Source organism: Salmo salar, chromosome ssa19 (genome assembly GCF_905237065.1).
Source record: "Salmo salar chromosome ssa19, Ssal_v3.1, whole genome shotgun sequence".
In the NCBI taxonomy this organism is placed as follows: Eukaryota; Metazoa; Chordata; class Actinopteri; order Salmoniformes; family Salmonidae; genus Salmo; species Salmo salar.
In genome coordinates, this window is record NC_059460.1 from 33079232 (window position 1) to 33104753 (window position 25522).

Below are 25522 nucleotides of genomic sequence, written 5' to 3' on the forward strand. Positions count from 1 at the left end.
ACAGGTCGCAGTGGTGGGTAGTATATGGGGCTTTGGTGACAAAACGGATGGCACTGTGATAGACTACATCCAATTTGTTGAGTAGAGTGTTGGAGACTATTTTGTAAATGACATCGCTGAAGTCGAGGATCGGTAGGATGGTCAGTTTTACGAGGGTATGTTTGGCAGCATGAGTGAAGTATGCTTTGTTGCGAAATAGGAAGCTGATGCTAGATTTAATTTTGGATTGGAGATGCTTAATGTGAGTCTGGAAGGAGAGTTTACAGTCTAACCAGACACTTAGGTATTTGTAGTTGTCCACATATTCTAATTCAGAACCGTCCATAGTGGTGATGCTAGATCTGCGGGCGGATGCGGGCAGCGATCGGTTGAAGAGCATGCATTTAGTTTTACTTGCATTTTAGAGCAGTTGGAAGCCACAGAAGGAGAGTTGTATGGCATTGAAGCTTGTCTGGAGGTTAGTTAACCTGTTAGGGCTAGGGGGCAGTATTAACACGGCTGGATAAAAAACGTACCCGATTTAATCTGGTTACTACTCCTGCCCAGTAACTAGAATATGCATATAATTATTGGCTTTGGATAGAAAACACCCTAAAGTTTCTAAAACTGTTTGAATGGTGTCTGTGAGCGGCGTTTTGTTCGTGCGTTCTAGACACTATCCTAAAGGGTAAATAAGGGTGACGAGCATGGCGCAATTCGTGACAAAAGAATTCTAAATATTCCATTACCGTACTTCGAAGCATGTTAATCGCTGTTTAAAATCAATTTTTATGCCATTTTTCTCATAAAAAAGCAATAATATTCCGACCGGGAATCTGCGTTTAGATAAACAGACAAAGGAAAAGAAAGCATTCGGTCGAAGCGGGCACGCGCCTAAGCCCATAGTACTCTGAGTGGCCACTTGCCAAAAGCAAAAAAGTGTTTCAGCCAGAGCCTGCCTCGATATCGTTCAACGTTTTCCCGGGCTCTGAGACCCTATGGAAGACGTAGGAAGTGTCACGTTATTGCACAGATCCTGAGTCTTCAATAAAAAGAGCCAAGATGAAACACTACTTCTCAGACAGGCCACTTCCTGCTTGAAATCTTCTCAGGTTTTGGCCTGCCATAGGAGTTCTGTTATACTCACAGACACCATTCAAACAGTTTTAGAAACTTTAGGGTGTTTTCTATCCAAAGCCAATAATTATATGCATATTCTAGTTACTGGGCAGGAGTAGTAACCAGATTAAATCGGGTACGTTTTTTATCCAGCCGTGTCAATACTGCCCCCTAGCCCTAACAGGTTAAAGAGGTGGGGTTTCAGGTGTCTCCGGAAGGTGGTGATTGACTCCGCTGTCCTGGCGTCGTGAGGGAGCTTGTTCCACCATTGGGGTGCCAGAGCAGCGAACAGTTTTGACTGGGCTGAGCGGGAACTGTGCTTCCGCAGAGGTAGGGAGGCGAGCAGGCCAGAGGAGGATGAACGTAGTGCCCTTCTTTGGGTGTAGGGACTGATCAGAGCCTGAAGGTACGGAGGTGCCGTTCCCCTCACAGCTCACACCATGGTCTTGTAGCAGATGCGAGCTTCAACTGGAAGCCAGTGGAGTGTGCGGAGGAGCGGGGTGACGTGAGAGAACTTGGGAAGGTTGAACACCAGATGGGCTGCGGTGTTCTGGATGAGTTGTAGGGGTTTAATGGCACAGGCAGGGAGCCCTGCCAACAGCGAGTTGCAGTAATCCAGACGGGAGATGACAAGTGCCTGGATTAGGACCTGCGCCACTTCCTGTGTGAGTCAGGGTCGTACTCTGTGAATGTTGTAGAGCATGTACCTACAGGATCGGGTCACCGCCTTGATGTTAGCGGAGAACGACAGGGTGTCGTCCAGGGTCACGCCAATGCTCTTAGCACTCTGGGAGGAGGACACAATGGAGTTGTCAACCGTGATGGCGAGATCATTGAACGGGCAGTCCTTCCCCGGGAGGAAGAGCTCCTCCGTCTTGCCGAGGTTCAGCTTGAGGTGGTGATCCGTCATCCACACTGATATGTCTGCCAGACATGCAGAGATGCGATTCGCCACCTGGTTATCAGAAGGGGGAAAGGAGAAGATTAATTGTGTGTCGTCTGCGTAGCAATGATAGGAGAGACCATGTGAGGATATGACAGAGCCAAGTGACTTGGTGTATAGCGAGAATAGGAGAGGGCCTAGAACTGAGCCCTGGGGGACACCAGTGGTGAGAGCACGTGGTGGGGAGATGGATTCTCGCCACGCCACCTGGTAGGAGCGACCTGTCAGGTAGGACGCAATCCAAGAGTGAGCCGCGCCGGAGATGCCCAACTCGGAGAGGGTGGAGAGGAGGATCTGATGGTTCACAGTATGTACTCTCCTAACATAATCTAATGTTTTGCTTTCGCTGTAAAGCCTTTTTGAAATCGGACAATGTGGTTACATCAAGGAGAAGTGTATCTTTAAAATGGTGTAAAATAGTTGTATGTTTGAGAAAGTTGAATTATGACATTGTTGTTTTTGAATTTGCCGCCCTGATATTTCACTGGCTGTGTCCTGCAGGTCCACGTAGCCCATAGAAGTTAAACCAGGTGAGATCACCGCATGTGTGGGCTGTGGGCGCAGGCACAGGACTCACCAGGCTGGGGAGACATGCAGGAGGCCTGGTTCTGGGCGCAGGCACAGGACTCACCAGGCTGGGGAGACATGCAGGAAGCCTGGCTCTGGGCGCAGGCACAGGACTCACCAGGCTGAGGAGGCATGCAGGAGGCCTGGTTCTGGGCGCAGGCACAGGATAGACGGGGTCCTGGAGACTCACTGGAGGTCTGGAGCGCACGGCCTGCACAACCCGTCCTGGCTCGATGCCCACTCTCGCCTGGCAGATGTTAGGAGTTGGGATGTAGCGCACCGGGTGCTCAACGCGTACTGGGGACACCGTGCGCTCTGCCGCATAACACGGTGCCTGACCAGTACCACGCTGCCTCCTGTAAGCACGGGAAGTTGGCTCAGAATTCCTTCCTGACTCAGGCCAACTTCTCGTGCCTGCTGCGCTCCCTTGCCTCATACCACCGCCTCTCAGCTTTCGCTGCCTCCAGTTCCTCTTTCGGGCGGCGATATTCCCCAGCTTGTCTCCATGGTCCCTTTCCGTCCAGAATTTCCTCCCAAGTCCACGAATCCTGAACCCTCTGCTCCTTGTTCCCATGCTGCTTGGTCCTCGTATGGTGGGTAGATCTGTAACGGCTGTTGAATGGAGTAGACCAAGGCACAGCGTGTTGAGTGCTCATATTTAATTTTAATCGAGACACTTTGAACAAAACAAGAAAATGACAGCCAAACAGTTCTGTCAGGTATAACAAAACACTAAACAGAAATTAACTACCCACAAACCCCAAAGGAAAACAGGCTGCCCAAGTATGACTCCCAATCAGCGACAACGATGTACAGCTGTCCCTGATTGAGAGCCATACCAGGCCAAAAACAAAGAAATACAAAGCATAGAAAAAAGGACATAGAATGCCCACCCAAATCACACCCTGACCAAACCTAAATAGAGACATAAAAAAGGCTCTCTCAGGTCAGGGCATGACACAAGTACAGGGGCGGCAGGTAGCCTGATTTCACACACTTTTTAGTAGGTTTAGATTGAAGATATGGCAAATAGGATATGGCAATATCATCCTCCATCATTTTCATAATGGCTGTATGTTTATTAGTAACTGGGATAACCAATTTCATAAATGTGTCAAGTGCAGCGTCTGGTTGCTCCTCATTATACACCACGGACAAGCAAATATTACTTGCCAGAACAACATAGGAATCACTACAAAACGTATTGTATGTCCTCGTATACACTATATTAGGCCCAACTTTTGGAACGTTAGTTTTCCTGAAATATGGCTACAAGAGTATACTGTGATCACTACATCCAATGTATTTGGATACTGCTTTAAAGCACATTTCTGTAGCATTAGTAAAGATGTGTTCAATACATGTTGATGAATGATTTTATTCCTGTTTCTAACTAGAGATTGTCAGAATATGAATATCATCTGTTACTAGCAAATTATTGATTTCATGAACCTTGTTAACGTGGGCTATTTTTTTAACACATTTCTGGGATGCTTGCTTCTTTTCATTGCTTTACTGAGAAGCTAAGCAGAAGTAGATATTCTCATATTCTCATGTTATTTATGTTAGCGCAGGGTGAGCTGCACACAGTGGACTTCCTACTAGGGCACACCATCTCAGTGTTAACAGTATAACTCTGCTTCATAGACACTTGACTGCTGCATACAATAGCTGTAGGATCAGCAGAGACATTCAGGACATTTAGAGGGACATATATTAGGTTACTTACATTGTGTCTACCAACGCCCTTGGTATAATGTACATTTGCTAAAGTATTATGATTATTCAGCAACAGAATGGTAGGGAGCTGGGCTGGCTTGGGTCATTGATAAGTCATTGTCTCAACACAGCCTTATATTGATCCAGGAACACAAATGATTTGGGTGGATCCCGTCCTCCTTATATTATGAGCTTTGTTTCCAGAAGGTTTCCAGAATTGTCATTAAATGTTCCACCCACAGAGCTGCAATAGTCTGGTAGCCTGTTATGGAAGGCTAAAAGACTGCTGAACCGGTCAATGCCGCGGTTTAGGGAGGGCAGAGGGTCAGATATTATGGGGCGTTTGTTGTTGTCAATTAGTGACCCAATTAGTTCTTTAAAATCAAATTTCAGCTTTTCTGAGCTGCCCTTCATAATGTAATTGAATCCCACATGAACTATGATAGACTGAATGTCCTGATGCAGGTTTAAAATGTTTGGGAGCAGCTTATTGATGTCCTGTACTCGTGCTCCTGGATACCACAACGTTTTTGCTCCAGGGACTGAGACATTTCTCACCAATGAACTGCACAATACAACAGCCAGAGAAGGGAATGGAGAAATCTGCCCATTCCTACCCCTCACACAATTCATTGAACATTTCATGGGTCCATAAGAATCAGGATAGCATACGCCCGCTGCTCCCGGCGATAGGTCCAGACCTCCCACAGCAGGCAGAGCCCCTGTCAGATCTAGAGATAGGGAATGGAGCCGAACTCGACGACGAAGCTGCTGCTGGATCAGTGTAGTTGGAGTCAGCACAGCTGTCGCAGACACAGGCAGTCCCAGACACAGGCAGTCCCAGACACAGGCAGTCCCCGACACAGGTAGTCCCAGTGATGAAGGCGCAGGTAATGAAGGCACCAGTGCAGTGAAGCTATTCTTCATGTCAATCTGCTCCGAACCCCTCGCAGTCAATCCCGTCCGCTTAGCAGTATGCTGCTGCCTTCGGTTTCCATGACTTGTGACATGGGACCAGCGCTGATTGGAACACTCTTCTTGCTGTTCTCCTTCTACTTCACTACAAGATGGAGGAGGAGAAGCAGAGGGAGACGACTTACTTGGCAGGCTAGTTCCAGGTAGCACAGGACATTCAGATAGGGACAGATGGGGAACTAGTTCCAGGAAGCACAGGCCATTCAGATAGGGACAGATGGAGAACTAGTTCCAGGTAGCACAGACCATTCAGATAGGGACAGATAGAGAACTAGTTCCAGGTAACACAGGCCATTCAGATAGGGACAGATGGGGAACTAGTTCCAGGTAGCACAGACCATTCAGATAGGGACAGATAGAGAACTAGTTCCAGGTAACACAGGCCATTCAGATAGGGACAGATGGGGAACTAGTTCCAGGAAGCACAGGCCATTCAGATAGGGACAGATGGAGAACTAGTTCCAGGAAGCACAGGCCATTCAGATAGGGACATATGGAAAACTAGTTCCAGGAAGCACAGGCCATTCAGATAGGGACAGATGATGACAAGGCAGGGAAACATCCATGAGGCCCGGGGGGTGTCTTGCCATAGGAGTTGAGAACGAGAAAGTTCCAATTTGCGTTTTCCACATAAGTTTGCTCATAATTTAGATTTGCTTGCTAACAATAGCCACCTCATAGCCATAAACACAGGTTCTACAGCACTGGACATGGTCGTTGGATATTCCAGGCTAAGCGGCTCCATTGCAACCTAGCTATCTACTAGGTGTTGACACTTATGAATAAAATAAAAGTAAAAACAAAGTAAAACTTTGGAAACAAGAGGACGAGGCACCAGGTCGAGGTGTAGGAGATATCCAAGTTTGTTACAGGAGGTATCCAAGTTCGTTACAGGAGGTATCCACATCGTTACAGGAGGTGTCAACATCGTTACAGGAGTTTTCCAGATTGTTACAGGAGGTATCCACATTGTTACAGGAGGTATCCACATCGTTACAGGAGGAATCCAAGTTCTTTAGAGGAGGTATCCACATCATTACAGTGTTGTAATGATGTGCAATAGTTAACGTACAAAAAGGAAACTAAATAAGTTAGATTCTATGGATTCTTCCATATTGAGCTGATTTCTGACGTGCTGTTCCTTCTTTTTCCGTAGTGTATTTCTGTATTGTTTTAGTGATTCACCATAGTGAAGGCGTAGGCTCAGGTTTTCTGGGTCTATGTTTTTGGTTGGACAGGTTTCAACATTTCTTTCTTAGGTTTTTGCATTCTTAGTCGAACCATTTGTCGTTGTTGTTCATTTTCTTAGGTTTTCACCTTAACATTTTTAGATTTGATAGGGAAGCTGAGAGGTCAAATATACTGTTTAGGTTTTCTACTGCCAAGTTTACACCTTCACTATTACAGTGAAATATTTGCACAGGAAGTTGTGTAAAAGCAAAATAATTTGTTGTTGCCTAACTGTTTTTTGGTAGGTTTCCACACTACTTTCCTTCCATCTATAGCATTTCTTAATATTATTCAGTTTCTTTGGCTTTGATGCCTCATGATTGAGTATTGCTCTGTTCAAATAGAGTGTGATTTTGCTGTGATTTGATAGGGGTGTCAGTGGGCTGACTGAACGCTCTGAGAGAATCTGGGTTGAGGTCAGTGATAAAGTAGTCCACGGTACTACTTCCAAGAGATGAGCTATAGGTGTACCTAACATAGGAGTCCCCTCGAAGCCTACCATTGACTATGTAGATACCTAGCATGCTACAGAGCTGCAGGAGTTGTGACCCGTTTTTGTACGTTATGTTGTGGTAGTTGTGTCTAGGGGGACATATGGGGGAGGGAATGCTGTCACCTCCAGGTAGGTGTTTGTCCCCCTGTGTGCTAAGGGTGTCAGGTTCTTGTCCGGTTCTGGCATTTAGGTCGCCACAGACTAGTACATGTCCCTGGGCCTGGAAATGATTGATTTCCCCCTCCAGGATTAGATTATAGTGGGGGGATATACTGTAGGTTGCACACAGGATGACACTTTTCTCTGTTGAGATAATTTCCTTTTGAATTTCTGGCCAAATGTAAAATGTACTTGTTTTGATTAATTCAATAGACTGAGTTAGTTCTGCTCAATACCAAATTAGCATACCCCCTGAGTCCCTGCCCTGTTTCACACCTGGTAGTTTGGTGGATGGGACTACCAGCTCTCTGTAACCTAGAGGGCAACCAGTGTGTCCATCTCCTCTATACCACCCACCTGGTAGTTTGGTGGATGGGACTACCGGCTCTCTGTAACCTAGAGGGCAACCAGTGGGTCCGTTTCCTCTATACCACCCACCTGGTAGTGTGGTGGATGGGACTACCAGCTCTCTGTAACCTAGAGGGCAACCAGTGTGTCCATCTCCTCTATACCACCCACCTGGTAGTTTGGTGGATGGGACTACCAGCTCTCTGTAACCTAGAGGGCAACCAGTGTGTCCATCTCCTCTATACCACCCACCTAGTAGTTTGGTGGATGGGACTACCAGCTCTCTGTAACCTAGAGGGCAACCAGTGGGTCCGTTTCCTCTATACCACCCACCTGGTAGTGTAGTGGATGGGACTACCAGCTCTCTGTAACCTAGAGAGCAACTAGTGTGTCCATCTCCTCCATACCATATTTCTTGTAGGATTACAATGTCTTTATTTCTGATTTATTTGGTGAAGTCCAAGTTCCTGCTTTCTCTCTCCCTCTCACTCTCACTCTCTCTGTCTCTGTCTCTCTCTACCTCTCTCTCCCTCTCCCTCTCACTCGCTCTGTCTCTCTCTCTGTCTGTCTCTGTGTCTGTTTATCTCTCTGTGTCTCTCTCTACCTCTCTCTCCCTCTCCCTCTCTCTCTCTCTGTCTGTCTCTGTGTCTGTTTATCTCTCTCTGTGTCTCTCTCTACCTCTCTCCCTCTCTCTGCCTCTCTCTCTCTCTCTGTCTGTCTCTGTATCTGTTTATCTCTCTCTGTGTCTCTCTCTACCTCTCTCCCTCTCTCTGCCTCTCTCTCTCTTTCTCTGTCTGTCTCTGTGTCTGTTTATCTCTCTCTCTCGGTCTCTCTCTCTGTCTCTCTCTCTGTGTTTCTCTCTCTGTCTCTCTCTCTGTCTCTCTCTACCTGTCTCTCTCCCTCTCCCTCTCACTCTCTGTCTCTCTCTCTTTCTGTATTTCTCTCTCTGTGTCTGTTTATGTCTCTCTCTGTGTCTCTCTCTCTGTCTCTTCATTTGTCCCATCAAGGACTATAATGGTTGCTATCCCTTTGTGCTGCAGACGGCCACCCAGATCTCCAGAGGGGAGATAGTGAGGATGGCAGGGTACGACTACGTGGATCCCTCCATCTTCTACTCCAGAGAGAGAGAGAAGAACTTCATGGGACGCCTGAAGTCTGACTCATCCGAGACCTCTATGTTCAGGAAGTTGAGGACCATCAAGAGCGAAGGTCCGTAGGTGTCTTGTTTTTAATACAGTCAATGTAGCACTTTACAATTGTCTTTTAATGAAAAGTGTGTTATAAATAAAAAGTATAATTAATATTGTTATTATTGAAGGTGACGGTTCAGGCTGTATACTCATCTGCCACTTTATCTAGATTATGTTTAAATTCTATTTAAACTCTGATTCTGTCTGCATATTCTGCTTATTGTTGGCAACACCATTTAAATGTGAGGGGATTGTGTGTCTGATTGTGTAGGAGATGGGTTCAGGCTGTCTCTGGATCAGGATGACAGAAGACCCCTCAGCTTCCAGAAGTGTTTTGCCCACTACGACGTGCAGAGTGTCCTGTTTAACATCAGTGAGGCTGTTGCCAATAGGGCCACTCTCAGCCAGAGGAAGAACACAACCACTGGGGCCTCGGCTGCTTCACAGTACCAACCTGGAGCCAGAGGGGGTAGTGGAGCTCCAGGTTTAGGACCAGGACTTGGGGCGGGAGGTGGCCCGGGGACAGGGGTAGGACTGGGGGCAGAAGGAGGGCTGGGAGGTGGTCTTAGTAGTGGAACTACCAGTACCTCCATGTTTGAGTCTCCTCTTGGCTCCCGAGAGGACCTGAACCCCAAAGAGAACCTGGACCAGGACGAGGGCGACGGGAAGAACAACGGACTAGTCCTGGGGTGCCCACATTTCCGTAATGAGATCGGTGGAGAAGGGGAGCGCAGAATCAGTCTATCCAGGGCTAACAACGCCTCTTACAGCGGTGGAGGAGAAAGCTGCAGCTTCGAGTCCTCCCTCTCGTCCCACTGTACCAATGCTGGGGTGTCGGTGTTGGAGGTCCCTAGAGAGAACCAGCCTATACACAGAGAGAAGGTTAAGAGATACATCATAGAACACATTGATCTGGGAGCATACTACTACCACAAGTTCTTCTATGGGAAAGGTAAGAATTACGTTCCTGCAGACAATTACATTGATGGAAGCTAAAATCAATCTGCAATTTTAAAGCTAATCAACCCCCTAAAAAAACCCATATATATATATATATATATATATATATATATATATACTGTATATACAGCTGAAGTCGGAAGTTTACATACACCTTAGCCAAATACATTTAAACTCAGTTTTTCACAATTCCTGACATTTAATCCTTGTAAAAATTAGGTCAGTTAGGATCACCACTTTATTTTAAGAATGTGAAATGTCAGAATAATAGTAGAGAGAATGATTTATTTCAGCTTTTATTTCTTTTCATCACATTCCCAGGGGGTCAGAAGTTTGCATACACTCAATTAGTATTTGGTAGCATTGCCTTTAAATTGTTTAACTTGGGACAAACATTTCGAGTAGCCTTCCACAAGCTTCCCACAATAAGTTGGGTGAATTTTGGCCCATTCCTCCTGACAGAGCTGCTTAAACCGAGTCAGGTTTGTAGGCCTCCTTGCTCGCACATGCCTTTTCAATTCAGCCCAAAAAATGTCTATAGGATTGAGGTCAGGGCTTTGTGATGGTCACTCCAATTGCTTGACTTTGTTGTCCTTAAGCCATTTTGCCACAACTTTGGAAGTATGCTTGGGGTCATTGTCCATTTGGAAGACCCATTTGCACCAATCTTTAACTTCCCGACTGATGTCTTGAGATGTTGCTTCAATATAGCCACATAATTTTCTGTCCTCATGATGCCATCTATTTTATGAAGTGCACCAGTCCCTCCTGCAGCAAAGCACCCCCACAACATGATGCTGCCACCTCCGTGCTTCACGGTTGGGATGGTGTTCTTCGGCTTGCAAGCCTCCCCCTTTTCCTCCAAACAAAACGATGGTCAATATGGCCAAACAGTTCTATTTTTGTTTCATCAGACCAGAGGACATGTCTCCAAAAAGTACGATCTTTGTCCTCATGTGCAGTTGCAAACCTTAGTCTGGATTTTTTATGGAGGTTTTGGAGCAGTGGCTTCTTCCTTGCTGAGTGGCCTTTCAGGTTATGTTGGTATGGGACTCGTGTTACTGTGGATATAGATACTTGTGTACCTGTTTCCTCCAGCATCTTCACAAGGTCCTTTGCTGTTGTTCTGGGATTGATTTGCACTTTTCGCACCAAAGTACGTTCATCTCTAGGCGACAGAACGCGTCTCCTTCCTGATTGGTAGGACGGCTGAGTGGTCCCATGGTGTTTATAGTTGCGTACTATTGTTTGTACAGATAAATGTGGAAACTTCAGGCGTTTGTTACTAAATTACTCACGATAAACGTTCACAAAAAACAGAACAATTATTTTAAGAATTATAGATACAGAACTCCTCTATGAACTCGCTATGTCCGATTTTAAAATAGCTTTTCGGTGAAAGCACATTTTGCAATATTCTGAGTAGATAGCCCGGCATCACAGGGCTAGCTATTTAGACACCCAGCAAGTTTAGCACTCACCAAAGTCAGATTTACTATAAGAAAAATGTTATTACCTTTGCTGTTCTTCGTCATAATGCACTCCCAGGACTTCTACTTCAATAACAAATGTTAGTTTGGTTCAAAATAATCCATAGTTATATCCAAATAGCGGCGTTTTGTTAGTGCGTTCAAGACACTATCCGAAGTGTAAATAAGGGTCACGCGCACGACGCATTTCGTGACAAAAAATGTCTAAATATTCCATTACTGTACTTCGAAGCATGTCAACCGCTGTTTAAAATCAATTTTTATGCCATTTTTCTCGTAAAAAAGCGATAATATTCTGACCGGGAAAGCGTGTTTACGTTCAAAGAGAGAGAAAATAAAAGCATGGGATCCCCTCGTGCACGAGCCTGAGTCTCATAGTACTCTGACCGGCCACTATCCAAACGCGCTGTTTTTCAGCCAGGGGCTGCCTCGATATCATTCAGCTTTTTCCCGGGTTCTGAGAGCCTATGGGAGCCGTAGGAAGTGTCACGTTACAGCAAAGATCCTCAGTTTTCAATAAACAGAGCCAAGAAGAACAAGAACTTGTCAGAGAGGGCACTTCCTGTAAGGACTCTTCTCAGGTTTTTGCCTGCCATATGAGTTCTGTTATACTCACAGACACCATTCAAACAGTTTTAGAAACTTTAGGGTGTTTTCTATCCAAAGACAATAATTATATGCATATTCTAGTTACTGGGCAGGAGTAGTAACCGGCCGTGTCAATACTGCCCCCTAGCCCTAACAGATTATCTGATGCAGCACTCCATAACTCTCAATTTTGGTCAAATAGCCCTTACACAGCCTGGAGGTGTGCTGGGTCTTGTCCTGTTGAAAATCAAATGATAGTCCCACTAAGCCCAAGCCAGATCGGATGGCATATTGCTGCAGTATGCTCTAGTAGCCATGCTGGTTAAGTGTGCCTTGAATTCTAAATAAATCATAGACAGTGTCACCAGCAAAGCACCCCCACACCATCACACCTCCTCCTCCATGCTTCACTGTGGGAATCTCCAATTTGGATTCCAAACCAAAGCAAGTCTCTTATTATTATTGGTGTCCTTTAGTAGTGGTTTCTTTGCAACAATTCGACCATGAAGGCCTGATTCCCACAGTCTCCTGAACAGTTGATGTTGAGATGTGTCTGTTACTTGAACTCTGTGAAGCATTTATTTGGCTCATTCATCCCCCCTCCTCTCCCCTGTAACTACTCCCCAGATTGTTGCTGTAAATGAGAATGTGTTCTCAGTCAACTTAACTGGTAAAATAAGGGTTGAATAAAAACATTTAAACATTTAGGCTGCAATTTCTGAGGCTGGTGACTCTATTGAACTAATCCTCTACAGCAGAGGTAACTCTGGGTCTTCCTTTCCTGTGGCGGTCCTCATGAGAGCCAGTTTCATCATAGCGCTTCAGGGTTTTTGCAACTGCACTTGAAGAAAGTATTAAAGTTCTTGAAATGTTCTGTATTGACTGACCTTCATGTCTTAAAGTAATGATGGACTGTTGTTTCTATTTGCTTATTTGAGCTTGTCTTGCCATAATATGGACTTGGTTTTTTGTACCACCACTACCTTGTCACAACACAACTGATTGGCTCAAACGCATTAAGAAGGAAATACATTCCACACATTAACTTTTAAGAAGGCACACCTGTTAATTGAAATGCATTCCAGGTGATTACCTCATGAAGCTGGTTGAGAGAATGCCAAGAGTGTGCAAAGCTGTCATCAAGGCAAAGAGTGGCTATTTGAAGAATCTCAAATATAAAACATGTTTTGATTTGTTGAACACTTTTTTGGTTACTACATGATTCCATATGTGTTATTTAATAGTTTTGATGTGTTCACTATTATTTTACAATGTAGAAAATAGTTAAAAAATTAAGAAAAACCCTTGAATGTGTTCTAAAACTTTAGACCGATGTTGTATATAATAATAATCATATACCTTTAATAATTACTTTTCACACAAGTTTTATCAGTTGCTGAGAAACAAATCTAAAGGGCAGAACCAACACTAATTAGGGGTGTTCAGACTGTAAATGGTTAATGGGAATATGACATCTGTTTCCCTCCTTACCAGGAGCCAGACTACTTTTTAGCTTACTTTTCACACTATAATAAACAATTATGTTTTTCTCCTAGTGGAGACCCAGTCCCTCTAGTTCTCAACCAGTTATCTTCTCTGTAGACAACAGAGAGAGCCGTGTGTGTGTGTGTGTGTGTGTGTGTGTGTGTGTGTGTGTGTGTGTGTGTGTGTGTGTGTGTGTGTGTGTGTGTGTGTATATGTGTGTGTGTTTGTGTGTGTTTTCGGAGTCTGTCTGTGTTTTCGGTGTGTGTGTGTTTTTTCCGTGCGTGTGTTTTTTCCGTGCGTGTGTTTTTTCGTTGTGCGTGTTTTCGGGGTGTGTGTTTTCGGTGTGTGTGTGTGTGTTCTTAGTGTGTGTGTGTGTGTTCAGTGTTTTTAGTGTGTGATATTCTCTCAACTTCCAGGAAGACTAGGGATTTGTAATGTGAGAAGTAAGGTGGTGAGGGTTGAGGGGGGAGGCAGTTGTTCCTCCAGGGGGACTAGGAGGGGGTGTGGATGGGGGGGGGGGTGTCAGCATGAAACCTTGGGGCATCCAAACCACAGCACAGTCCCAGAGATCCTCATTAAAACACCACTGTGTCTGACTCTAGAAATACCACCTCTCTCTCTCAACTCAATTCAACACCATGCAGGTAGTGTATTTCCTCTGTCTCTCAGTATATCTGACTACCCATCCTAAGCCCCTATAACAGCTGCTGCACCTATCCACAATTGAGGAGACGTAAATGAATCAGGACAGTGTGGGACATGGACAGTGTGGGACATGGAGAGTGTGGGACATGGACAGTGTGAGACATGGACAGTGTGGGACATGGACAGTGTGGGACATGGACAATGTGGGATAAGGACAGTGTGGGACATGGAGAGTGTGGGACATGGACAGTGTGGGACATGGACAGTGTGGGACATGGAGAACACACATATTCAGAGGAATATGACTCTCCAGTCACATGTCATCACATGGTGCTAGTGAACTGATTCTGTTAGGTCTTCGTGTGTGTGTGTGTGTGTGTAGTGTGTAGTGTGTGTGTGTAGTGTGTGTGTGTGTGTGTGTGTGTGTGTTAGTGAGCTGATTTTGTCTGGCTAGTGTTTAACAAGTCATGACTTCCACTTCATACAGAGAAGAATAGAACTACATTCTCCACCTGTTATAATGGTGTCTGTAATACAACACCTGTTATAATGGTGTCTGTAGTACACCACCTGTTATAATGGTGTCTGCAGTACAACACCTGTTATAATGGTGTCTGTAGTACAACACCTGTTATAATGGTGTCTGTAGTACACCACCTGTTATAATGGTGTCTGTAGTACAACACCTGTTATAATGGTGTCTGTAGTACACCACCTGTTATAATGGTGTCTGTAGTACACCACCTGTTATAATGGTCTCTGTAGTACAACACCTGTTATAATGGTGTCTGTGGTACAACACCTGTTATAATCGTGTCTGCAGTACAACACCTGTTATAATCGTGTCTGCAGTACAACACCTGTTATAATGGTGTCTGCAGTACAACACCTGTTATAATGGTGTATGTAGTACAACACCTGTTATAATGGTGTCTGTAGTACTCCACCTGTTATAATGGTGTCTGTAGTACAACACCTGTTATAATGGTGTCTGTAGTACACCACCTGTTATAATGGTGTCTGTAGTACAACACCTGTTATAATGGTGTCTGTAGTACAACACCTGTTATAATGGTGTCTGTAGTACACCTGTTATAATGGTGTCTGTTGTACAACACCTGTTATAATGGTGTCTGTAGTACACCTGTTATAATGGTGTCTGTAGTACAACACCTGTTATAATGGTGTCTGTAATGCTTTATGGTTTTACATTCATACATTTGATGGTTGAATATATTGTATATTTTTGCATAGTTGCAGTATATAGTACAGTATATAGTACAGTATATAGTTACAGTATATAGTACAGTATATAGAACAGTATATAGTACAGGATATGACTAGCTTTCATACTGTTTATGACTATATGATTCAAAGATTCCACACCAGATGTGAAGTCTGTCTTCTAGGTAGGTGTTTTTAGAGTCCAGATGTCTGTTTGTGTTTCTAGTAAAGGCCTGCTACTCAGTGAAATGGTAACTCATGTGTTTTGTGTTTCTGTCTAGATGTCTGTTTGCGTTTCTAGTAGAGGTTTTCTGCTCAGGGAAATGGTGGAGCCTGTTTTTGGCCTTCCAGTCTTTTATCTTTGAGGTGTTTTACAGGTGGATATCTGGCTCTGTTGTCTTAAGGAGACACACGCGCTCCGTATCACCACTTTAGAGCATGCTTCATCACACCTCCATATAGATCCTATTGATCTGAACCCTGTCACCCCTGACTGGGAGGACAACGGTTGAATTCCTGCAGGGATCTCATCGCTACACAACATTTATGCCACCAGTGTAAGTGTCTTTAGATGAAAGCTAAGATGTATGATGTTGTCGTGTCTTTGGGATCATTAAACTGAAGACATGTTTATCAAATAACTCTCTGTAATTATTATTACGCGATTAAACTGATTAATCGTGTAACTGTAATTAACTAGGAGGTCGGGGCACCAAGGAAAATATTCAGATTACAAAGTTATAATTTTCCTAATATAACTTTCAGATATCATAACATCTGATCTATAAGTCTTCTGATTTAATGACTTATTAGTTTACCTCGTCAGTCTCATTCCAAACATCGTAAATTGTTGGTTATCTGCACGAACCCAGCCTTCACTATGAATCATCCATACATCAATTGTCTTAAAATCATTTATTTACTAACTAAGTAATTCACAGAAATGCATAACAAACAGTAGATATGGTTACAAAGACATGATAGGAGAATGTTCCCTAGTGGGCTAAACCGGCATGGCGGCTTGTTAGACAAAAGGGGAGTGGGGTCAGCGGAGAAGACACTACAGATTTGATAAATATTAACAATTGAAATGCTAATCCTTTGCACATGAACGCTCACTCATTCGGGAACAATTGCAATCAATATATATATTTACGCTCAGTGTGTCGTCGGGATCTTTGTTGAAGAGTTCGTTCTGTTGGAGAGTTTTGTGTTCTCTCTCTCTCTCGGTTAGAATGGACATTTCAAAGTGACATTCATTAATGTTGTTATAGGACAGATGTTTCGTCGGTCTTCGCGTTCAATGATACCGAATTCCTAGCTGCAGACTAGTAATCAATATCAAAGACTTGTTATTATTCTGTCGGTATCAATAGTCTAAGAGTTTAACCACGTGGTATGGTTAAAGTTCAGAACGAGGAATGCATGGTCAAACCTTCAGCCAACTCTAATGGAGGTCAGCTCAGTCTGGTGATAGAAAATCTGGGTGGGGGTTATATTCGGAACATAGAAAAGGCTGTCTCATGACGCCAGGTCCCGTCTGGTCATGGGGGCGTGCCGATGACTTGGTGAAACTTTAAACAGAAATACAATACTCTCACATTAACATCTTACAAGGATCCCAACATATTCCAAATAGCTTTATCCTTATTCATTAATTTTATACAACTATTAGATGTAAGTCTTACAACTGAGGCTATTATATAAACAGAGCCATGGTAATGTGGCCGTATTGTCTCTCATGAGTTTCACAAAATTGTACCAAACGGACCAGTTCGTAGCTGGATTCTTCACCAATCTTTTATACCTTCTCCAGAACATAAATGTTGTTCGGTTCTCCAGTCCTGTGAGGTGGAAGAATTCCTGGGTTCTTCATATGAAACCCACTCTCTCTTTATACTGTGGCCAGGAGGCGGAACATTTTCTTAGGAATTTACGACCTCTCTCACAGAGCCTGGGTAGGGGGAGATAGGGGAATGGTGCATAGAAAACCCAAAGAGGGCAACATCATGACAATGTTATTAGATGGTTATGCAATGAGCATCATATACCACCATTATCCTCAGCATCATTGTCACGCTCGTGGTAATTGACAGACCAAGGCGCAGCATGTATTGAGTTCCATATCTTTATTTGTAGTAAAACTTCCAGAAAAACAATAAACCAACAACGAAATGTAACCTCAGTGGTGCTACATGCACATACACAGACAACGACAATCAGCTGCCTCTAATTGGGAACCATACAACAAAAACAAACATAGATATAGGAAAACTAGAACACCCCCCTAGTCACACCCTGACCTACAACACCACCCAGAGGACTCTCTATGGTCAGGGCGTGACAATCATATTGCTGACTACAATACATTCTGCAAATAGAGATGGAGGAGAAGAACCTAACTTAATTATATTTGATTTATTAAATCAAATCAAATCAAATTTTATCGCCCACGTACACATATTTAGCAGATGTTATTGTGGGTGTTGCAAAATAGTTGTGTTCCTAGCTCCAACAGTGCAGTAATACCTAACTAAATGTTTGTTCCCAGCTCCAACAGTGCAGTAGAATCTAACTAAATGCTTGTGTTCCTAGCTCCAACAGTAATATCTAACTAAATGCTTGTGTTCCTAGCTCCAACAGTACAGTAGTATCTAACTAAATGCTTGTGTTTCTACCTCCAACAGTAGCATCTAACTAAATGCTTGTGTTCCCAGCTCCAACAGTACAGTAGTATCCAACTAAATGCTTGTGTTCCCAGCTCCAACAGTACAGTAGTATCTAACTAAATGCTTGTGTTTCTAGCTCCAACAGTAATATCTAACTAAATGCTTGTGTTGCTAGCTCCAACAGTACAGTAGTATCTAACTAAATGCTTGTGTTTCTAGCTCCAACAGTACAGTAGTATCTAACTAAATGCTTGTGTTTCTAGCTCCAACAGTAGTATCTAACTAAATGCTTGTGTTCCCAGCTCCAACAGTGCAGTAATACCTAACTAAATGCTTGTGTTCCCAGCTCCAACAGTGCAGTAATATCTAACTAAATGCTTGTGTTCCTAGCTCCAACAGTGCAGTAATATCTAACTAAATGTGTGTGTTCCCAGCTCCAACAGTGCAGTAGTATCTAACTAAATGCTTGTGTTCCTAGCTCCAACAGTAGTATCTAACTTAATGCTTGTGTTCCCAGCTCCAACAGTAATATCTAACTAAATGCTTGTTTTCCCAGCTCCAACAGTGCAGCAGTATCTAACTAAATGCTTGTGTTCCCAGCTCCAACTGTGCAGTAGTATCTAACGAAATGCTTGTGTTCCCAGCTCCAACAGTGCAGTAGTATCTAACTAAATGCTTGTGTTCCCAGCTCCAACAGTAGTATCTAACTAAATGCGTGTGTTCCTAGCTCCAACAGTGCAGTAGTATCTAACTAAATGCTTGTGTTCCCAGCTCCAACAGTAGCATCTAACTTAATGCTTGTGTTCCTAGCTCCAACAGTGCAGTAATATCTAACTAAATGCTTGTGTTTCTAGCTCCAACAGTGCAGTAATATCTAACTAAATGCTTGTTTTTCTAGCTCCAACAGTGCAGTAATATCTAACTAAATGCTTGTGTTTCTAGCTCCAACAGTGCAGTAGTATCTAACTAAATGCTTGTGTTCCCAGCTCCAACAGTGCAGTAGTATCTAACTACATGCTTGTGTTCCTTGCTCCAACTGTAGTATCTAACTAAATGCTTGTGTTCCTAACTCCAACAGTACAGTAGTATCTAACTAAATGCTTGTGTTCCCAGATCCAACAGTAGTATCTATCTAAATGCTTGTGTTCCCAGCTCCAACAGTAGTATCTAACTAAATGCTTGTGTTCCTAGCTCCTACAGTGTAGTAGTATCTAACTAAATGCTTGTGTTCCCAGCTCCAACAGTAGTATCTAACTAAATGCTTGTGTTCCTAGCTCCAACAGTGCAGTAGTATCTAACTAAATGCTTGTGTTTCTAGCTCCAACAGTAGTATCTAACTAAATGCTTGTGTTCCCAGCTCCAACAGTAGTATCTAACTAAATGCTTGTGTTCCTAGCTCCTACAGTGCAGTAGTATCTAACTAAATGCTTGTGTTCCCAGCTCCAACAGTAGTATCTAACTAAATGCTTGTGTTTCTAGCTCCAACAGTGCAGTAGTATCTAACTAAATGCTTGTGTTTCTAGCTCCAACAGTAGTATCTAACTAAATGCTTGTCTTCCCAGCTCCAACAGTGCAGTAATATCTAACAATTCACAACAATACTCAGAAATCTAAAGTAAAATAATGGAATTAAGAAATATATAAATATTAGGATGAGTAATGTCGGAGTGGCATTGACTAAAATACAGCAGAGTAGAATACAGTATATACATATGAAATTGTTAAAGCAGTATGTAAACATTATTCATGTCACCAGTGTTCCATTATTAAAGTGGCCAGTGATTCCATGTCTATGTATATAGAGCAGCAGCCTCTAAGGTGCAGGTGTAACAGTCGTCGTATTAATTGGACCAAGGCGCAGCGGGTTGAGTGCTCATCTTAACTTTCATTGTGAACACGACTAATAAACAAAACAATAAACGAACTAACAGTCTTGCAGGCTAATCACAGCAGTGCAAAGAACAACCACCCACAATTCCCATAACAAACATACTCCTAAATATAGGACCTTCAATCAGAGGCAACGATAAACAGCTGCCTCCAATTGAAGGCCCAATCCCAATACCTAAACATAGATCTAAACACCCTAGCACAGACATAGAGCTATACAACATAGAACTTAACCAAAAAACCCCGGACTAATAAATAAAACACCCCTCTACAAAAACACACACCCCGAACCACATAAAACAAATACCTCCTGCCACGTCCTGACCAAACTATAATAACAAATAACCCCTTTACTGGTCAGGATGTGACAGTACCCCCCCGCCCAACAAAAAATATCTACAAAAATAAACCCCTTAAGCTAAAGGGAGGGAAGGGAGGGTGGCTGCCGTCACCGACGGTTCCCGTGCTACACCCCCCCTCCCAAATCCTCCTACTGTGGAGGTGGCTCAGGTTCTGGCCTTAGTCCATCACCAAACCTGTCCACCCCCGTTGAATACCTTTGGCTGAAGCGCCTCGCTGTAGACCTCGGGCTGAAGTGCTTCACTGTAGACCTCGGGCAGAAGAGCGACTCTGGAAGCTCCAGACTGTAGGTCGACTCTGGCTGTGCCGATTCCGGACTGTAGGCCGTCTCACTCGGTTCCGGACTGTAGGCCGTTGCTGGACACTCTGGATGGGGTACTGTTTCCGGACACTCTGGACGGGGTACTGTCGCCGGAAGCTCTGGACGGGGTACTGTCGTCGGAATGCCCTGGACGGGGTACTGTCGTCGGAAGCTCTGGACAGGGGTACTGTTGTCGGAATCTCTGGACGGGGACTGCGCACTGAAAGCCTGATGCGTGGGGCTGGTAGTGGAGGTACCAGACTGGAGACACGCACCCCAAGGCTAGTGCGAGGAGCAGGAACAGGACGAGTTGGACTGGGCTGACGCACTGGAAGCCTGATGCGTGGGGCTGGTACTGGAGGTATCAGACTGGAGACACGCACCTCAAGGCTAGTGCGAGGAGCGGGAACAGGACGTACTGGACTGGGCTGACGCACTGGAAGCCTGGTGCGTGGTGCTGGTACTGGAGGTATCAGACTGGAGACACGCACCTCAAGGCTAGTGTGAGGAGCGGGAACAGGATGAGTTAGACTGGGCTGACGCACTGGAAGCCTGGTGCGTGGTGCTGGTAGTGGAGGTACCAGACTGGAGACACGCACCTCAGGGCTAGTGCGAGGAGCGGGAACAGGATACACTGGGCTGTGAAGCATCACTGGAGGACTGGAGCATACAACCCTTACGGCCTGAGTGCTCACTAGTTTAGTTTCTTTAAAAGATCCTTCACCTGTGATAGACACAACAGTCCTCAACGTTATTCTGTTGATTTTGGTCTTTGCCATGGTAACAACGTACAGTACCAGTCAAAGTTTGGACACACCTACTCATTCAAGGGTTTTCCTTTATTTTTTACTATTTTCTACATTGTAGAATAAGAGTGAAGGCATCAAAACGATAAAATAACACATATGGAATCATGTAGTAACCAAAAAAGTGTTAAACAAATCAAAATATATTTTATATTTGAGATTCTTCAAAGTAGCCACCTCTTGCCTTGATGACAGCTTTGCACACGCTTGGCATTCTCTCAACAAGCTTCACCTGGAATGCTTTTCCAACAGTCTTGGAGTTCCCACATATGATGAGCACATCACGTGAACAAGTACAGCTCCAAACCCAACAAAGCAATAATCAATATATCAATGTTGCACTAAATATAACAAGGTAGAACAAAAACACACAATCAATAAAAATAAGAAAGAAGAAGAAGCTATACAGTACTATTTCCAATGTGCAGGGATGCTGGACCAATTGAGGTAGATACTTTACGGGTCAGGTAACTAGACACCAGGATGTATGGTAATCAGAGTAGGCTTGGCTTGATCTCTGTCTTACTCCTGACTTCTCTCTGGCTTTGCCTGGGGTTATAGTCTGTTTGATTACGACACTGCTGAGTGGTGTGCTCCTGTCCGACTCCCCCCCTCCTCTCCTCTGCATGACATCACTACATTATTTCACACCTCCATTGTAAGAGAAGAAGGGAGAGAGAGTACATCTGAATGTGCATCCTCATTGTTCTCCCAGATATCTAGATAGTACAGCAGACTACGCTACCATCCTCATTGTTCTCCCAGATATCTAGATAGTACAGCAGACTACACTACCATCCAGTGTTTTGTCCTACTTGAAATGTTTTTTTTTTATCTGTAAGAATCTAAAGATGGTAGTTTTATAGTGTATGAACAAAGAAAAGAGCACACGGTGAAAGGCTCCACTATAGAGGGTGCAAAAATCACTGAAGCTGGAGACTCATATCTCCCTCACTAACTTTAAGCATCAGCTGTCAGAGCAGCTCACAGATCACTGCACCTGTACATAGCTCATCTGTAAATATCCCATCCAACTACCTCATCCCCATATTGTCATCTATTTTTTTGCTCCTTTGTACCCCAGTATCTCTACTTGCACATTCATCTTCTGCACATCTATCACTCCTGTGTTTAATTGCTGAATTGTAATTACTTTACCACCACGTCCTATTTCTTGCCTTACCTCCCTAATCTTACTACATTTGCACACACTGTATATAGACTTTTCTATAGTATTATTGACTGTGTGTTTGTTTATTCCATGTGTAACTCTGTGTTGTTTGTGTCGCACTGCTTTGCTTTATCTTGGCCAGATAGCAGTTGGAAATGAGAACTTGTTCTCAACTGGCCTACCTGGTTAAATAAAGGTGAAAAAAAGGATCTCTAGTCTCCCAGGGATCCCTGCTGTTGTTCTAGTCTTTACTGTAATCAGGAACCTACAGAACCTGGCAGAGGACAGACTCAGTGCATAGACTATAATGGCTTATCCCAGATAACTATTAGCATTAAGCCCAGTAAACTATTAGCATTTAGACAAAATAACCATTATCAATTAGCCCAGCTAACCATTAGCATTTAGCCCAGTGAACTATTAGCATTTAGACCAGATAGCCATTACCAATTAGCCCAGCTAACCATTAGCATTTAGCCCAGGGAACTATTAGCATTTAGACCAGATAGCCATTACCAATTAGCCCAGCTAACCATTAGTATTTAGCCCAGTGAACTATTAGCATTTAGACCAGATAACATTACCAATTAGCCCAGCTAACCATTAGCATTTAGACCAGATAGCCTTTAATTTTTTATATTAACCTCTCCACCACCCTCCTTTTTGGAGGACAAATATCTGCTACATGTAAATACATATTGCATATACATTTTACATATACATTTTACATATACATTTTGCATATACATTTTGCATATACATTTTGCATACACATTTGACATACATGGTACTTTTATATAAAGCAGCTAACCATTAGCATTTAGCCAAGCTAACCATTAGCAATTAGACAAGCTAACCATTAGCATTTAGCCAAGCTAACCATTGCCATCTATACACAATTGATTGGAATAATTAATTTGATATTCAATGAAAGGCTGCCCATTTTTAAAACAATAGTTTTAATAAATAATGCCAACATTAACTGGGGTTCTGTTTTTGTGTCATGGCGGTGGTGTGTCTCTCTCTGTGTGTGTGAGTGTGTGTGTGTGTGTGTGTGTGTGTGTGTGTGTGTGTGTGTGTGTGTGTGTGTGTGTTCCTACATTATCAGGTTAGGTTTAGGGTTTGGGGTTAAGGTTAGGGTTAGGGGCTAGGTTAAGGGTTAGAGAGTTAGGGATTTTAGGGTTAAGGGTTAGGGTTAAGTTAAGGGTTAGGTTTAGGAAAAATAGGATTTTGAATGAGAATACATTTTGATACCCAAAGAAGTCCTGAAAAGTCACATAGATAACCCTGTGAGTGTGTGTATGAGCATAACCCTGTGTGTGTATGAGCATTAGCATCAGCATAACCCTGTGTGTATGTGCATCAGCATTAGCATAACCCTGTGTGTGTATGATCATTAGCATCAGCATAACCCTATATGTGTATGAGCATTTGCATAACCCTGTGTGTGTATGTGCATTAGCATCAGCATAACCCTGTGTGTATGTGCATCAGCATCAGCATAACCCTATGTGTCTATGAGCATTAGCATAACCCTATGTGTGTATGATCATTAGCATTAGCATAACCCTATGTGTGTATGAGCATTTGCATTAGCATAAGCATGAGTGTGTGTGGAGCTATTTGTCTGGGCATGTAAAAAGTCAGTTTGTCTGATTGTTCCTGTCTACCCTCTCCTCTCCTGTCCTGCAGAACACCAGAACTACTTCGGAGTGGATGGGAACCTGGGTCCAGTAGCAGTCAGCATCAGGAGAGAGAAGCTGGATGAAGGGAAGGAGAAGGAATGGATGCAGTACAACTACCGAGTCACCTTCAGGACCAGTCAGGTAAAAAAACAATACATAGAGGATTGGAGGAAGGGAGGGAGGGAGAAAGAGTTGAGAGATATTTCTATTGAATGGGCGTACCGTCACAGCAGCAAGATTTGTGACATGTTGCCACAAGAAATTGGCAACCAGCGAAGAACAAACACAATTGTAAATACAACCCATATTTACATGTATTTATTTTCCCTTTTTTACTGTAACTATTTATGACCGACCGCCTCGATTCGGTCTTATGTAGCAACATTTTAAATAGTGTTTTTGACATTGGATAAAAGTAGAGACTCAGAGCTAGAAAATGATCTATCATACACTACAGTTGAGGAACATTGGGAAAGTAATTCTGCTTTGAAAGTTGATATACTTGAAACCCTACTTTTGAGGAAATGATCTTTGAATATTATGGTACCTACTGGAGAGCACCCCTACACCCATTCAGCATTGTTCACACCCTCTTAAGCCTTAGCCCCACCCATCTCTTTAAAGATTCACATGTGAGGCAATGTGGTAAACACATGCTATATCAAATAAACACACGCTATATCTACGTTTATTTGTCACATGCACAGGATACAGAAGGTGTAAATGGTATATCTAAAACAGAAAGTGTCCAGATAAAAAATATTGAATAAATATTAAATGCTTACCCAGACACATTGATGGAAGTGAAGGAAATGCTATAACCACCCCTCACCCACATTTAGCTAAGTGGATGGGTCACTATTGTCTAGACTTTTTATACCTCCTGGGCTGTATACAGCGTTCCTCACTGAGTTCCCTGAATTCCTATCGGACCTTGTAGTCATGGCAGATAATATTTACATTTTTGGTGAGTTTAATATTCACATGGAAAAGTCCACAGATCCACTCCAAAAGGCTTTCGGAGCCATCATTGACTCAGTGGGTTTTGTCCAACATGTCTCCGGACCTACTCACTGCCACAGTCATACTCTGGACCTAGTTTTGTCCCATGGAATAAACAGTGGATCTTAACGTTTTTCCTCTTAATCCTGGACTATCGGACCACCATTTTATTACGTTCGCAATCTCAACAAATAATCTGCTCAGACCCCAACCAAGGATCATCAAAAGCTGTGTTATAAATTCTCGGACAACCCAAAGATTCCTTGATGCCCTTCCAGACTCCATCCACCTATCCAAGGACGTCAGAGTACAAAAATTGGTTAACCACCTAACTGAGGAACTAAATGTAACCTTGCGTAATACCCTAGATGCAGCCGCACCCCTAAAAACAAAACTCATTTATCATAAGAAAATAGCTCCCTGCTATACAGAAAATACCTGAGCCCTGAAGCGAGCTTCTAGAAAATTGGAACGGAAATGGCGCCACACCAAACTGGAAGTCTTCCGATTAGCTTGGAAAGACA

General features: G+C 43.5%; 1 protein-coding gene across 1 annotated transcript in view; it reads left to right on the forward strand.

The window, feature by feature from the left end:
• The window catches only part of sipa1l2 (signal induced proliferation associated 1 like 2), a 564521-nt gene that overhangs the window by 183092 nt on the left and 355907 nt on the right, over positions 1-25522 (forward strand). The window contains 3 exon segments of the mRNA XM_045702242.1: positions 8573-8741; positions 8994-9674; positions 24004-24137. Of these exon segments, the coding sequence (XP_045558198.1) occupies positions 8573-8741; positions 8994-9674; positions 24004-24137 (984 nt within the window).